The sequence below is a fragment of the Balaenoptera ricei genome, chromosome 5, assembly GCF_028023285.1.
Source record: "Balaenoptera ricei isolate mBalRic1 chromosome 5, mBalRic1.hap2, whole genome shotgun sequence".
Lineage (NCBI taxonomy): Eukaryota > Metazoa > Chordata > Mammalia > Artiodactyla > Balaenopteridae > Balaenoptera > Balaenoptera ricei.
In genome coordinates, this window is record NC_082643.1 from 4,910,611 (window position 1) to 4,929,062 (window position 18,452).

At 33.6% G+C, this 18,452-nt stretch overlaps 1 protein-coding gene across 3 annotated transcripts in view; it reads right to left on the reverse strand.

Annotated features, from left to right (window-relative positions):
• FSTL5 (follistatin like 5) overlaps positions 1 to 18,452 on the reverse strand; it is a 708,623-nt gene that overhangs the window by 80,517 nt on the left and 609,654 nt on the right. For all 3 annotated transcript variants that reach the window (XM_059923874.1, XM_059923877.1, XM_059923875.1), the window contains one exon: positions 3,302 to 3,451. In XM_059923874.1, coding sequence (XP_059779857.1) covers positions 3,302 to 3,451 — 150 coding nt within the window. The remainder of the gene's footprint in view (positions 1 to 3,301; positions 3,452 to 18,452) is intronic.

An 18,452-nucleotide genomic window follows, 5' to 3' on the forward strand; every position in this document is an offset into this window, starting at 1 on the left:
TATTCTTTATTATATTACAGAAAATTCTCATTCACTTTGACCAAATTATCAACATTTCCCTTTCCTTTCTATTATCTCCTTCCAGAATGTATCCTTTCCACTGTTAATGTATAAATAAAGTCTGATATTCTTAAATATATTTGCTTCTCATTATTAATGGTATTTGTTCTATAAAGTGACCAACAACACTGGATTTCTGAACACTGAACCACTGCTTCTACAGGAAATGCATAGTTAGGTTCCTATCGGTCTCTGGTCACAAGATTTTCATCATCTGATCAATACATAACCTAATTTCATGAGTGTTTCTGCACAGAGAAACGTTATTTAATACATATTGTCCATTAATTAACAGTAACATTGAGGACTTCCCTGGTGGCACAGTGGTTAAGAATCCGCCTGCCAATGCAGGGGAAATGGGTTCGAGGGCTGGTCCAGGAAGATCCCACATGCCGCAGAGCAACTAAGCCCGTGCGCCACAACTAACTGAGCCTGCGCTCTAGAGCCCGCGAGCCACAACTACTGAGCCCACGTGCCACAACTACTGAGCCCGCGAGCCTAGAGCCTGTGCTCCGCAACAAGAGAAGCCACTGCAATGAGAAGCCCACGCACCACAACAAACAGCAGTCCCCGCTCGCCGCAACTAGAGAAAGCCCACGCGCAACAATGAAGACCCAGCGCAGCCAAAAATAAATAAATAAATAAATTTATATTAAAAAAATAAACCAGTAACATTGAACTCAGGGCCATACAGCGTTAGGACGCATGACTGAATGAAGCTCACCGTTAGGCACACCACGGCCTTCCTTCACAAGCATTTCAACACGACACTTGCGGGCCGTTTTAAACAGCAAAATTGTCCTTGAAAACTCAATAGTAAATAGACCATGAAAAAAACACTTGTTCACAGTATGAAAGCTGAACCAAAAAAGTCGGGGTGTCTCCTTGTCCAACCTGAGCTGGGAACATGTACTTCAGGTCATACATTTCTCCCCACTCTGCACAAGTCCCTGAGTGTCTGCAAAACACCATGTGTATTGGTTGTGTGGTTCTATATAAATTCAGGAGAGTGAGTTTTAAATACAGAATCAACAAACAGTGAGAATCAACTGTAATCAATTTTTCTGCAACGAAAAAAAAAAGAATAACACTAGCTCTATGCAAAAAAAATGACCTCACAATTATCATGTAGCCAGACACAGACAGTGAATACTGTATATTTCCATCTCTGTAATATTCAAAATTAGGCAATACTGACTTATGGTGACAGAAAGCCACATAATGATTACCTTTGGATAGGTAATGGCTAGAAGGAGTAATAAAGCATAATTATTATTTTCATAACAAGATCACAAGGAAAACCCATTTGGACTGAAGCCCAAGTTTCTAACTTCTAAAAATGTGTTAGATTCTTTTCTGAAAATATCCACAATCATAATTATATTGTAAAATTATTTTAATATTTTAACCTTGAATAATGTCTTTTACATTCTGCTCTTTTATAGGCATTATAGGCACTTAGAAAAATAATATAATTGATGTGATTTTTTACCATTGCATGAATGTTTCATTATTGATATTTTCTATTAATTTTAAACTTTACTTCATTGTCTGAAGATGGAAGTTACATGAATAATAAATGGTGTTAACTTTTCTCACTTTTGAATATCTAGTAGGTAGTACATATTCAGTCAGTGTAGGTTTCTAGTTTGAACACTGAATTTAAAAACCAGCCTGATTATTCCTGAAAGAACATCTAGTAGCTAACACATGCTAACTAAAGAGTCTTGATAATCACTGACTGAATGCCTATAATTCACTGGCCTATGTTGCAGCTGAAGTCAAAGTAAAATCAACCTGGTCAAAAATCAAGCAGTCTCAAAGACAGACACATAGGAAGTGAAATAGACAGAAAAAGTATGTTTTCACAGAAGATACTGGACCATTAGATTGGGTGCAGAGGGAACTGTGTAATCCTGGAGGCCTTAGAATTTTCTAGAAGACAGTTATTCATCCTTCTACTCATGACTCTTCTGTTCATTCTCATATTAGAAACTGAACCACTGGACTAATTATCCATTGTAAATTTGTAACCCTGGAGATATCAGAGCTTTCTAATAGAAACACTTTTGATTCTTTTATTTGTAATACCAAACACATCTCATAAAAGGCAATTAATGAATGTATACAGAATGGATAGACGGGTGGATGAATTCATGGGGATCTGTTAAGAGCTCTTAGAATGAGAGGCCCTGATTTTGAACTTCTTAACACTTTTTTTGGTTCTAGTCAGGAATCAACATTAGAAGGACTAACAGCTACTTCAAATTCAAACCAATATTGATGCAAAGGAAAAAAAAAAATCTCTGTAAATATAAGAAATGGTTAGATTCCTGTGTCTGTCAGAATTTTGATAGTAAATAGCACTTCTATATTCCAGACTCTGCTACAAATGCTTTGTATGCATTAATTGGTATAATCCTTAATATAACTTTATGAGATATGTACAGCTATTATTCCCATTTAACAGATTATACATATCTCACAAAACTATTTTAAGATTCCTTTGAGCTGAGAAGCCACAGATCCTAACAGTCAAAGGCTGAGATACTGGAGCCAGACTGCCCGGGCATAAATCCTGCACTGCCCCTTGATTGTTGTAAGACTGAGTTCTAGTAGACTGTCCAAGATGGACAGTCTTAGAAAGAGCAGGGCATAATATAGGTGACGGCCCAAACCAGAATAACTTTTCATAACCATGACCATGGCAACATGGAAAAATGACATGGCAAGGCGTGTTATAGGTGTTTTTCTCTGTCATTGACCTATGCACATATTACTTGTTTTACTACTATAGTAAAACCTACTAAGTTGCTATTATCCAGTAAATCTACTACTGTCTCAGTCTTTGTTAAGAATCACATGAGAAAGATATACTACTGTTACTGTGATGGTAACTAGGAATGTCTTAATTGGCCTTGGACTGGGAATCTCTTTGCTCTAGACAGAATAAGCAATTGTGAGGATTTTTTTGTGTGTAACTGGTCATGTGGGAATTATGAGGTATTCATGGAATCTAATTGTTGAAAACAAAAGCTATTTCAATTACTTCAATTCTTTAGGCTCAAGGAGCGGAATGAGAGGACAGTTTGTAGAAAATGTGTAGATTTTCTAGTTATCCAAGTAATGAAACAAGTTATCAATGGCAATCAAATGGCAATGCATGAGTTACCTGGTAAAATCTATTACATTAAATTAAATATTCTTCAAAACCACTTTCAAAAGGAGGAGTCATTCATACCTGAATAACTTTTTGAGACTGTACATCAACAAGAAGGACTCTGTCCAAAGTTGGCTGTGCTACATAAATGAACTTGTCCTTGACATTGACAGCTGTGGCCCACACACACCTCTGGACTTCATCACCTTCAGCTTTGGGACAGACTTCATCCTGTAATTTAGAAAATAAAAATCAAATGAATATCTTAAATGATAACATGGATATAGCCATATTATGAGTAGCATTAATGTTTGATATTCTATTACTTTTAGCATCAAAAGTTTTATATATATATATATATATATATATATATGTTAAATATATATTCATATGTTACATATTTATATATTTAGATTTATGTCAAATATATAAATATATAAAGAGTTAAATAAAACAGTATATAGTGCATATTTAAATTCATTAAATTTGTATAGGAATCAGTGTGAAATAACCCTTAAAATACATTTAATTAAGCCTTTGAATGCTTATTTATAGTAACATATAGTCTTTTCATTTGTCACTACCTATTCTTAGCTCAGTAACTGCAGAAGTACATAATAAGTCAAATGTTTCCTCCCAAATCCCCCTAATCTCAAACTTCTTTATCAGACATTCTATGCCACACTAAAGTATATTTAGAGCTTCTCAAAACCTCAAGAGCTGCCCTCATGGCATATTCATGGGCTTTTTAAAAGCTACCAAATCCACTACACAAGACTGAAGGAGTCTTCTACTTTGTGGAGAACCAGAAACTTAGAAAAATGATAATAAGGTAGTTACTCGAAATGGTTATTTTATTTTCAATTTGGTATCAAGGTCAAATTTTATAAAGTCCTTTAAGCTGCCCAAGCCCTTTTTATTCTGCTCCTTTACCCTAGAACTACCTTCTGGTTAATATTGTGCATTTTGTGCTATATGGTCATAAAGGAGGCAAAAATTATCTTCTGTTTCTTCCTTCCAACATTCAGTAAGTGAATGTTGAAGGGATACGTAAGCCTCTCTGATTTGTATGGGCAGACACACGGCGATTAGAAGAAATGTCATTTAGCTTGTTATTTATGTTTCAGGTTTTTCTTTTATTCACTGGTCTATTGGTTTTGTAATTCTCTCAATTTATTTGTAGTTAGAAAAACCACTGAGAAGAGAGATTTCTTGAATTATACATGAAATATATGTGTAAAGATAAACACTTACTTATATAATGATAATGATATAATGATAAACACTGATTCCAATGTGTCACTTGTTTTATGGTTTACGCCTGATCACAGATTATCATGTCTAATTCATTGACTTGTATACTCCAGTTAGTAACTCATAAGCTCAATTAGAATACTCTCTTTAATCTCTAATTCAAACCAAAACATTTATTTTTCAGCAGATATACCATCCACCACATATATTTAATAATCATAAAACAAAATCAACAAAATTTTCATTGTCAACACCCCTAAGCATTTCTTTCAATGAAAAGATAATACTGAGAGCACATAAAGCACATTTGTCTTTTAGTAACTAAAATGACTACCACAATAACTCTTCTCAGGCAGCACAACCATAGTAGGTGTTTTTTCTTGCTTGCATAAAACTTGGAAAATAATGCAAAAACCAGAACACTTTGGAATGAGAAGCTTAGTATGTAGTTTGCTGGGTTTTTTTTTTTTTTTTTTTTCCAAACTTCAGATCTAATTCCAGAGGAGCTGGAGGATCCACTCATTTTTAAGATCCAGTCCAGAAGTTACCAGGTTCACTAACATATCAGGGACATATAACACCAGGGAATTGTAGTGTTCTCTGAACAGTACAAGTGTGACAGGCTTACAGGACATAAGCAAAAAAACTGAAAACTAAACATCAGGTGTATATTTCTGGTAGTTCTGGGGCGTTTGAATGAACTGCATTTCATAGAATGCACCACAATAATACTAAGATGACCACCAGTGGTGTCCATGGCACTCGTCAGCAGGCAGCACAAACCTGAAGGCAGAAATCTGTCCTCAGCACATGCCCAGAACACAGTACAGGATTGTACCTTCATTCATCAATTCACTGAAACATTATTTTCTACACCAAACATTTTTCTTCAGAAGTATTGGGTTGGTCAAAAAGGTCCGTTCAGTTTTTTTCCGTAAGATGCCTCTAGTAGCGCTTAGTTGTCTTTAACTTCATTCAAAACAATTTGTTAGATTGTACTGTGACAGCTGTCATATCAGCGTGCATTTAAAAAAAATTATCAAAATTGGTGAACTTGTGTGGAGCCATTTTAATATTGAAGACGGAAGAAAAAAAGCAACACTTTTGGTATATCATGCTTTATTATTTCAAGAAAGGTAAAAACGCAACCAAAATGCAAAAAAAGATTTGTGCAGTGTACAGAGAAGGTGCTGTGTCTGATCGAACATGTCAAAAGTGGTTTGTGAAGTTTCATGCTGGAGATTTCTTGCTGGACGACGCTCCACAGGTAGGTAGTCCAATTGAAGTTGATAGCGATCAAATCGAGACAACTGAGAACAATCAACGTTATACCATGCAGGAGATAGACGACATACTCAAAATATCCAAATCAAGTGTTAAAAATCATTTGCACCAACTTGGTTATGTGAATCGCTTTGATATTTGGTTTCCACATAAGTTAAGCAAAAATACTTTCTTGATTGTATTTCCTCATGTGATTCTCTGCTGGAACGTAATGAAAACATTCCGTTTTTAAAAAAATTTTGATTGGCAATGAACAGTGTATACTGTACAATAATGTGGAACTGAAGAGATCGTGGGGCAAGCGAAATGAACCACCACCAACCACACGAAAGGCCGATCTTCATCCAAAGAAGGTGATGTTGTGTATATGGTGGGATTGGAAGGGAGTCCTCTATTATGAGCTCCTTCCAAAAAACCAAACGATTAATTGCAACAAGTACTGCTCCCAATTAGACCAACTGAAAGCAGCACTCGATGAAAAGCATCCAGAATTAGTCAGCAGAAAACACATAATCTTCCATCAGGATAACACAAGACCTGATGTTTCTTTGATGACCAGGCAAAAACTGTTACAGGTTGGCTGGGAAGTTCTGTTTCATCTGCCGTATTCACCAGGCATTGCACCTTCGGATTTCCATTGATTTCATTTTTACAGAATTCTCTTAATGGAAAAGATTTCAATTCCCTGGAAGACTGTAAAAGTCACCTACAACAGTCCTCTGCTCAAAAAGATAAAAAGTTTTGGGAAGATGGAATTATGAAGTTGCCTGAAAAATGGCAGAAGGTAGTGGAACAAAAGGGTGAATACGTTGTTCAATAAAGTTCTTGGTGAAAATGAAAAATGTTGTCTTTTATTTTTACTTAAAAACCAAAGGCACTTTTTGGCCAACCCAATATCTTGAACATCTTTGACAAGAACCTATTTCACAAGACTCAAACACTACCTAACATAAGTACTTGAGAGGCATGAAAAGGTGGGAAAAAGTGGGACCTAAGGTTGATGAAAGGATCTGAATATAGGAAAATTGTTTACAAATTCTTTGCCATTGTGTAAAAGCTCCCAACAAAACCTGTCAAAATAACAGAAAGCGTGAGTAACCTGACACTAAACTGTCAATCAAAAAACAGCTGAACCAGGAGAAATTTCCACCCCTTTGTTTGCTACAAAACTATTCAACAGTAAAATAAACTGCTCTGCTGGGAATTATTTCCTATTTGTATGCTGTCCCTGACCAGACTCACAATCATTTTTACAAAGCCATTAAAAGTTTCCTGACAGTCACCCTGAATTTTCTTTGCTTTGCTTCAGGCCATTATTTCTGATTATAGTCTATTAGGTCCCATTTTACAATAGCACTCCTCTTTTTTCAGGTTACATAGATTAGTATTTATTTCTGTGGATAGGAATAGTAGGTGAATATTTTTCACATGCATTAGGCATTCAGTGGGATAAAAGGAAACTAAAATATACAAGAGATGCAAAAGAAGATTAAGATAATATGTACTGATGAGGAAAATTGTCAGAAATTATATCAAAGAGTATCACTCAATCATTTTTATAGAAATGTATACTGCCATTGAGAGTTAAAGGATTAATAAGATTTTAGAGCTAATGAAAATGAGTCAATAATAAAAAGACAATTCTAGCTCATAATTAGAATTTATCTATTTCCCTTTGGGTTACTTCCATATTTTATTATGCATTTCCTATTTATGTATTATCTTCTTCCAAAATTTTAAAGGAATATAAGATGTATCACTAGTGATGATGGAAATTTTGATTTAGCAATTAAAATAGGGTTGATGCTTCCTGATTTGCTAAACAGAAGTTATAGTTCGAGTAGATGGATATATATACTCATCTTCTATAGGACTTGTCATTTTCATATATTGTATTGATGACCTATTAAAAATACTTTTCCCTTAAATCTCCAATTTCCCAACTTTCTTTCCTCCTTTTCTTCATAGTCAACCTCTGTGTCATTCATGGTGAGGATGAATGAATTTGTCACAAGTACATCTGTTTACCTTGCATCCAACTCAACAAGTTTCTGTCATTATTCCTTCCTCCCATCCTTCTCTCTAATCATGGTTTGTCCACTATCTTTTGCCTGAAGACAGAATCTGCCTACATTTAAATTATAAATTTAGGTATGTCTCCAGGTGTGTTGGAATATGCATATGCCCTTGTAATTTAAGTAAACATTGTTTGGATTCATCTGATTTCCCTTTCAATAATCCATCTAATTCTCTTTAGACTTTGAACAAGCTGTCAAGAACCTTAATTCCATTTCTTGACCTTTCACTCTAAATTGCTCATACTTCAAACTTGCTTTCCAGATCCTGTCTCTTCTAAAAGAGAGTACTTGAAGAGTCACAAAGAGCCTCAGAATTTGCAATCATTGCTCTTCAGTTCTTGTTGGGGAACATTTATTGAACACGTACTATGTGAAAGATATCATGCAAAGCTCTGTTGGGAAATAAAAATATGAATTTGAGTGAATGCCTGCTCTCAAGTTGCTTATAATTTCTGCCATATTTAGCTGTTTCAGACTCTTGATTCTTCCTGGAATGTTCTTTCATTCTTGTAAGGCGAGGATCAGCAAATCATGACCCCAGGCCAAATTCAGCGCACTGCCTATTTTGGTAAACGGCCTACGAACTAAGAACATTTTTTGGTATTTTTTAACGTTGAAAAAAAGTCAAAAGAAGAGTACTATGTTGTGATGTGTAAACATTATCTGGTATTCAGGTTTACATAAATAAAGGTTTATTGGAACACATCTACACCCATTCATTTAAATATTGTCTATCTCAATATCAAAAAAAGCAAACAACTCAATTAAAAAGTGGGCAAAGGACCTGAATAGGCATTTTTCCAAAGAAAACATACAGATGGCCAACAGACACATGCAAAGATGCTCAACATCATTAATCATCAGGGAAATGCAAATTAAAACTGCAATGAGCCATCACATCACACCTACCAGAATGGCTATGGCTATCTTCAAAAAGACAGCAAAAACAACTGTTGGCTAGTATGTGGAAAAAAAGAGAACCCTCACGTGGCATTGGTGGAATTGTAAGTTGATGCAGCCACTATGGAAAACCATATGAAGCTTCCTCAGAAAATTAAAAATAGAACTACCATACAATCTAGGAATTCTACTTCTGGGTATTTTTCTGAAGGAAACAAAAATTATGTTAATATGAAAAGATATACACACCCCTAGGTTCACTGCAGCACTAAGTGCAGAAATAAGTATACAACAAATCAGGTGACCTAAGATGTACACACCCAATTTGGCTACCACATTGTGGGTTCACCCAAGGATAGTATACATATGCTCCTAGATAGAGTGAACTATTGCGAATGAATGTTGCATCAAAGGTGGAGAGAGAGAGGGTTTGATGTTTGATAAATATGCAAACATATCATTAAATTTGAAAACTCCTAGACGTATTGTCGACCTGGTTCTCTCACTGATTGGGATCAGGTCATTAACTATTGAAAATAAATTGGTTTCAGTAGTTCTCATTGTTTAACTTTACTGCTTCTCTACCTATTAGGTTCCGAAGACTGGCAGGAGAGTCCGCTTTCTTGGAAGTAATTGAGAATTGGGAGGAAAGAGAACTTTTGCAAAAAGGAAAAAATAAAAAATAAACCTTACTCAAAATGTATAACTGTATCCTTTGTTGTTCTCCAACAAATGACCTGTTCTCCAGCTAGAGTGTTCTCATCAAAATTTTATTAAAAAAACAGTGATTTTCCACAGCAACTAAAGAACGCATCACACATTTTACTAATCAAATTCTTTTTAATCTACATTTGGTAGTCGTATTTCCAACACCTATATGGCTCATCCTAATTACCCTGGGTCTTACTAATTTTCTTCTTGTCTGAATTTTCATAGCATTTATATTTGGTGCCACATAATTTGGCCTTTAATCATGTACTATCATCCCTGCCTAAAATGTTAGCCTCTGCTATTCCTGTATTTCAACATTTTACAGACATACTGGGGAAGGTACAATATTTCCTCAGTAAATACAAGTTTAAATGTCACTTATCATAGAAAAAAAAAATGGAGAGGGGATCAAAAAGTGTATATTTCTCAAACATGTTGTTAAACACTATTTCATGTCATCCAGAATCATTGATAAACCGAATTCTAGAGCATCTTCAAAATATGGTCTGTGGATAACTGCCTGTTGGCATATCGTTCCTTACCAAGCTGAGAATAGTACAGAAATGGAAAATAACCATTTAGAATCTTTTCTAACAATTTGCCATTGCTGTAATATCCATGAGCATGGTCAGTGGACCCATCTCCTTTAATAGGGTTTAGACAAGCTTGGGTGTGTCAGGCGTGCCTGGAGGGTTCTTTTCCACTAATCGTTTAAGAAGCTCTGATTTTGAGCTTTCTTTTTCTTTTCTAGCTCTCTCTCTCTTTCAAATAGCTTTAAAATACATATATATCCAAAACTGTTGCAATCTGAGTCTACTGAGATAAATAGAAAAGTGAATGAAACACTTGACAAAATAGTGTTCACTTTAATAAATGCAATTGAAAATAAATAATTATTCTCAATGAGAATTTGTTCAGTTTATCATGAATCAAAGAAATGAAACAAGGGTTCTTTGTACTGAACTGGAATGTTTAGATTATGATTTCCAGGAAATTTTTTTTTATAATCATGAAGAAATATATATATATATATATATATATATATATATATATATATATATATATATATATAAGGTTGAGCTATTTGTGAATACACTAGATATAATGTATTCTTTTAATCTTGCTTTGCAATATAAAAAAACCCCTAGATCTTACAATAGCATGTTAAACAATTTAATATGGTTATCTCCCTTATTGGACCATTTTTTTTAAAGGCAATGAGGTTAAATTACTTTTGTCAATTTCTACAGTTAGATATATTCAATTTATCTAATTCTAGTTGCCATTTCATTTATGAAAATGTCATAGACGATCTAGTTCATATTAGTCAAAGCATAGGTAGTCATGGCAATTTAGGGGCTGATTTGCCTTAATTTGGCCTATATAAGAAAACTGTCAGATAGTATGATTTTGATTCTAGGATATCAGTGATACAAAGACCACAGTAAAGAAATTTTCGTCCTTTCTTTTAACATAAGGAGAATGCATTTATGTCCTCCAATGTTATAACAAAAATGGAGCAGATAACACTATACAATCATAAACTGAGGACTGATTTCTCTTTAGCAGCAAAGTATTAGAAAGATTAAAAACACAAGCTTTGAGGTCAACCAGAATTAGATGTAATCCAGTTTTACACTCATATTAGCCATGTAAATACTCCTTTTAAGCTTTGTTTATGTCACTGGTATAATATCACCAATCACATAGGATTATTATGTTTGTTAAATGAAATCATGTTTGAAAAGGTCAAATGATCAATAAATGTTACCTGTTATTTTCCTATAGAAAATTCACTATGGGATACATTTCATGAAAACTATAATAGTCTACACATTTTTCATCCAAATATTTCATTTTTCAATTTCCCAAAGTGTTTTGGAGGGAAGTTCACTGTGTATATTTAAGAATTTCAAAGAGTTACTTTAAATACAGAATGATGGTTGCATATGTGGTCAGGAGAACTTATTTTTCCCTTTATCACTTGTTAGTTCTATGATATTGAGCTAATTATTTGTCTTTTCTCATTTCCTTATCTAGAAATTGAGAGAATTAAATTAGAACTTGTCCATGGTTTCAATAAAAGAAAAAACAAAAAAAAAACCAAAGCTATCTGAATTACTTCTACTCTGCTTAAACAGAAAATATTTTATCAGTTTATAGAAATATTATATTAGGTCCACCCATGTTGTTGCAAATGGCAGAATTTCATTCTTTTTTATGACTAATATTCCATTGTATAAATATACCACATCTTCTTTATCCATTCATCTGTTGATGGGCAATTGGGTTGCTTCCATATCTTAACTATTGTAAATAATGCTACAATGAACATAGAGGTGCATGTATCTTTTCAAATTAGTGTTTTTATGTTCTTTGGATAAATATCCAGAAGTGGAATTGCTGGATCATATGGTAGTTCCATTTTTAATTTTTTGAGGCGCTTTCTATACTGATTTCCACAGTGGCTGCAACAATTTACATTCCCACCAACAGTGTAGGAAGGTTCCCTTTTCTCCATATTCTCACTGGCATTTGTTATTTGTAGACATTTTAATGATGGCCATCTTGAGAGGTGTGAGGTGAATAACCAATTTAAAAGTAAATAAATTTGTAGAGTGTTAAATTTCAAATGTCTGCAAAACATGAGAGAAGGAAGAACTCTAGATCTTTTGTCAGTGCAGGACTGAATGATTTGTGTGTCGATTCTCCTGGTTCTTGTAAATGAGCCAGAATTCTGGGTGGGGGTTGGTCCAGATGTCCCTGAGAATCCAGGGGCAGGGACTTAAAAGACTTTTGGAAAAGGCATAAACTTGAATAATGGGGAGACAAATTAAATATCAAGACCATAGGTTTCACATTAGGTCCAAGAACCAGTAAATAGAGTTTGGCAAAATGTCCTTTGAATTGAAAGCTAACATTAAGCACTAAAGAAATTAGACAAATATGGGGAATATCAGGAAATGTAAATTATATGGACCCACAACGTTCATGAAGGATCAACTCAATTAAATGGCAGTTTAGATAGTTGGAATTAAAGAATTAATTGTATTTAATTTCACTCCCCAACTTGTTGAAGATTTGATTTGTACAGGAGCAATGGTGCTCTTTCCTAACTTTATTTAACGAAGCACAATTGGTAAGTTGGTTAGATGGGGTGAAAATTTATTATTAAAAAATTCTTTTCTTACCAGATAACGCATGAAGTTAAATGACCACACAAGAAAAGAAGAAGAAAAAAAAAAAAAAAAAAAAAGAATGGACTTTAGTATGTAAACCTCTCTTTAAAATGTTGAAAAGCTCATCAAAATTATGACATCACTATGAACACTGATGGATATCATGGAAAGATAGAGGTTACTCCTTCAAATATGTTCTGTACTCTAGTTTCTTTAAGTAACAATAGAGAATACTTGCTTAAATGGTCCTTTCCAGCTATTGATTAATAGTCAAAATTAAGAGAACTACTTTAAGAAGACTGTTTGGATTAATTTACATTGACACTTCTTCATTTGAAGCATCAAGGTAAACTAATCCAAATAGATTCATTTAAAATGAGTCATGTACCACAATGTTCATTGCAGCTCTATTTACAATAGCCAGGACATGGAAGCAACCTAAGTGTCCATCAACAGATGAATGGATAAAGAAGATGTGGCACATATATACAATGGAATATTATTCAGCCATAAAAAGAAACGAAATTGAGTTATTTGTAGTGAGGTGGATGGACCTAGAGTCTGTCATACAGAGTGAAGTAAGTCAGAAAGAGAAAAACAAATTCCGTATGCTAACACATATATATGGAATCTAAAAAGAAAAAAAAAAAAAAGGTTATGAAGAACCTAGGGGCAGGACGGGAATAAAGACACAGACGCAGAGAATGGACTTGAGGACACGGGGAGTCGGGAAGGGTAAGCTGGGACGAAGTGAGAGAGTGGCATGGACTTATATACACTCCCAAATGTAAAACAGATAGCTAGTGGGAAGCAGCCGCATAGCACAGGGAGATCAGCTTGGTGCTTTGTGGCCACCTAGAGGGGTGGGAGGGAGATGCAAGAGGGAGGAGATATGGGGATATATGTATATGTATAGCTGATTCACTTTGTTATAAAGCAGAAACTAGCACACCATTGTAAAGCAATTATACTCCAATAAAGATGTTAAAAATAATAATAATAAAATAAAATAAAGTGAATACTGCAAAAAAATAATAAATAAATAGATAAATAAAATGTATTTTAAAAGCAAGCAATTTTGTTTTGACAGATTTCACTTCTCTATGTTCTGATCATATTACTAAAGCAAATATAGATTTTGAAATAAATAATACCTATGAGACAGATTATCAGGCAGGCAAAGAAATTACTTCTACAAGATAGGATTGAAGTAAAAACTTGAAGTTTAGTTTGGGGGACCATAAACCACATTAACAAACTGTCATTAAGCCTTTAAAGGACTTTCATGTAGATTCTATTCCTTGATTCTTTGAAATTCTTGTATTAAAATGGAGTAAATTAAATTATTTCTTATTGGTATAAATCCGTAGGACACAAAGGAAACAAAGATAAACTTTTAAGGAAAAGGGTCAATTTGAATGACCTGGAATGTCAGAAACCGTAAGTTCCCCTTTCTTTCTTTAAATGCATGGGTTTTGATAATGCACATTTTTCAGATTTCTGTTTTGGGGGACATTAGTGGAGGACCGAGAGAGGTTTTATTGATTACCTTTCTAAGAATGCATTATGTAATCTCTTGCTCTGAAAGGCTTATTCTGCCTTGTAACTGCTTTAAAAATGTTGACGTACAAGCATGAATTGAGGGAATTTTATGATTGTTGCATTCTCTATATTTGTTCAATACAGTGTAACATCACTTAGGAACTGAACTTTTTTCTATGCAACATAATCTCACAATGCAGATGGCAAAGTGTCATTTTGATGGAGTTCTTCATCTCCCCATATTGTCCGGCAGAGGGCGCCTTATGTGGAAGACAGGCTTAGTCGTTTTTTCCAGATTATTATGGACTGAAAAACATTCTGAAATGTGGTAGCTTTACCTTCAAAAATTATAAGGCTCCTTAGAGGATAATTATACGCATGTGTACTTTTAAACTGTATTGTAATTCACACATTAATTTGTTCCACACAGGAACGCCTACACTGAGAATCATTATACTTTTTCAGGTCAACATTTTTTAAAAAATTATTGCTTTATGTTATTAACTAGTTAATTATTATTATTGAAAATGACCTTATATTCTCTTTCTTAAAGGTATGAAGTGAGCGGATTCTGGCCAAATAATTTATACACATAGGTATTTTGCTATGTTTGTATCAATTAATATAAAAACCATAAAATATACCCATTTTAAAATCCTATCTTGTAAACCTTTAGAAATAAATGTTACATAAAAATAATTTACTCCTGTGCCTATCTTCCTTATAGGTAAGAAGACAGACCAAATTTACATTTTCTTTAAAACTATATCTTTATTTATTATATTGCCTGCAGAATTACATTTTCTCTCATCTCTTTTCACTGACAAATCTGATAGGGGTTCTGCCACACTATCCAGCTCAGAAATATTCTTGAGTAATAATGTGAAGACAATATTGAATAAGAATTCACCAAAACTGCCTCTGTGATTTAGTTCAATGTAAATCCTTTATGTATGCAGATTATATAATCCGATATGCTATTTTTCTTTTGCATCTTTAAGCTTTCTAAATAATTTCAAAAGTAAACTATTAGACATAAGTTGATATTTTTGCAAAATTATATTCACAAATAACTATGCTGAAAGTTATATATTAAAGAGTGACTTTTTAAATGAAAATGATACTAGTGTGTGGATTTTTAAATATGAGAAAAAAAAGAGTTTTAATGGGCAAAAATTAGCAGCTTAAATAGTAATGGGATGAACAATAACTTTGAGGTTTAAGTTTTGTTTTCCTTGAGAGTTTTATTATATAGTTGTATCTTAAATATAGATTTAAGAAATTTAGAAAACATATAACATCATTATATGATAAAGTACATGGAGAAATGCAAAACTGTCATTGTAAACGTTTAGCAATTTTTTAAAAAAAATTTAGTTATTCAAACATTTAATAAAATAAAATAAAGGCATTAATTTACTGTATTATTTTCCTTCTTGCACAGCCTCTCAAATTATTCAAACTGAGATTAATGACCTATCTAAATACGAAAAAGATATTAAAGAAGTGACAAGCCTTCAGTATTAAATTACAATTTTGACAACTATTGTTGAAATATAAAATATAAGCAATGAGAAATCAAGCAAGAGATCAGTTAAATAGACATTTTAAGAAAGAAAAGGAAAAGAAAAATAAGGACTAAGATTTAAATAAATCATTAAAATCATAAATCTAATCCTCAATATGATAATTACAATTAATCTTGCTACAGTAAGTTTTCAACATATTTAGAAAGAAGAAAATTTGGAAATTATCATCCTTCAGAGAGGAACATCACTAGAAAATATCTAATATTGATAGTTCAAGAAATATCATTCCTGAGCACATTACTTGAAGTGATTAAATGTAATTGGTTGCATGAAGTCAGACTGGGGATAGTAAGGCACAAAATAAGAAACTACTACTTTTGTATTATTTTATTTTTACAATGCCAATCTATTACCTTGAATAAGTCAACAGGCACTTTTTTTGTGAATAAAACTCAATCTTAGTCCAGAAACTGTAGTTTAAGAGCCATAAAAGCTAGATTTATGTGATTTTTGTAAGTCTCAAGTAAAATGGTTTTATGTTTAAAGATATTTGTATGAATAATTTTTATGTTAAACTCTTCATTTTTACCCTTAAGAAGTTTCTATTGAAATTCTAAATTACTATAAGTACATTTCTTTCTCAAGTACAGAAAATGTGCTCCTAGGTGTGTATAGTGAATCCTTATATTTCATATGAAAACTGTGATGGCAAGAGATTGTTTGAGACACATACATAATTCTGGTCACATTTACCAAATAACTTGGCTGGTTCTTATTAATAATCTCTTGAAAACCTAATATGCTTTCTTAGATAAGATTACTTGATCCAATTAATATGCTATACAACTCCATTAAGGTGCTGTTGCATGATTTACATGCTCCCCGTGGCTATCCCCCTAATGTTAGCCTTGCCTACTTCAAGCGTAACAGAAGCACAATGTGAGAATTTCATAAGAGTGTGATTTTTAATGAAAGATTACAAGGCCCCTTTAAATCCAGGGCTTCAAAGACCAATTTCATAAATTTATTTCTTTTAAAATCAACAGCATAATCTTCTAAGGAATAGTTAGAGGTAGTTTGCATTACTCTCTTTAGGCAGCTCTTTGCAGGATATCATTGTAAGTGCAAAGGAAGCTCTTTGCAGGATATCATTGTAAAGAAAGCTTAAATTTTTATCATTCTAGAACTCTTTGTAAGTTAAGCCATGTTTGAATAGAGACCCACTGAGAAAAGAATAAGTGGGGAAATATTTCGAGTACCTTTCTGAAATATACAGTGGTATTGAATTCAAAAGGTTGCTTGATGGCTTCATGGAGAAATGAATTGTCTGTATTGTATAAAGTGGCTGGTGTTTTAACAATTATTTTTCTGGACAGAGTTTGGAGAAGTAGTAACTGGATTAGAAACAGAAGGAGATGCTGAAAAGGGGGTTTGGAAGTGTTAGCAAGGAAATTGATAAATGCCCTGAAGGCTGCACTGCTTGAGAAGAGGGGAACGCCAGCAGAGAGAGAAGTGTGGACACAGCAGAGAGAGCTGTCTCCCCATTTCTAATCTCACTTTCAATTTCTTGATACCTGAGTATTCTGCACACTATGGACACAACCTGTTCCTATGTAAAAACTCCATTCTAATAGAGTACCAATCATATTCATTTATAAAGTTTAGGTAATTTTCTTATGTGGAAATTCCAAGACTAGAAAATAGACATTTTAGAGGTGATTCACATCAGACTTTCTGCAGAAACTATGATCCTCTTGAGTTAGCATCATTTAAGTTGCATTAAAACCAGGAACAGAATCTTTGCATCCTAAAATATAAGACCCATGCATGTGAGAATTCCCTGGTGCTCCAGTGGTTAAGACTCTGTGCTCTCACTGCCACGGGCCCAAGCTTGATCCCTGGCTGGGGCACTAAAATCCCACAAGCCACGCAACATTGCCCCCCAACCAAAATACACACACACACATCTATATACTTAAGACCCACGCATGATAAGATTTGTGTGATTTTTCTTTCAAGCTCTTCTAGTCCTCATGAAAGAATAAATAACACCATGGTATGTATGGAGAACAGCAGCTGGATCTTAATAAGCGAACAGAGAAGGAAGTGAAGTAAAAAAGCATTGAAGATTAAAAGAGTTGTCGATAAGGTTGACAAAATACTTGAAAACCAGAAGAGTGAAACAGTTGGTAATCTTGCAAAAGCCTAATAATTGAAAAATTTTTCCAAACCCATTTCAGTTTGAGTTCTGAAGTTATAAGTCTGAGATAGAATCCTATTTGCTTGAAGTACATACTTACTGTAGGTGACAAGATGAAATCATGTATACAACTAGGATAAATATAGCAAGAATCCTGTCTAGTTAGGCTGCATCACAAAAAAAGGAAAAAAGATAGATGAAAGTATAAATAAAAGCATGTTCTGTGAATCTTCAACCAACTCACTACCAAAAGCTGAAACCTGATGTAATCTGGCATTGTACTAAAATTGAATTTTTATTTAGAGCAAGCAAACAGCATCTTCTAAGAGATTTGATCAAAGATTCTGTATTCTAAATATTTCAGTTTTTATCTAAACTTTACTAGCCAATGAGTTGTACTGGGAATTGCAATTCTCTTAATATCAACAGTGACTTTGAAAAATATTATTTTTATGTTTAATCCTTTTTTGTGGGGAAAAAATGATTCGAAAAGACTCATTTCCATTACTCACAATCAAGTGATTTATCTTCTAAAATCCAGAAGAACTAGCTTTC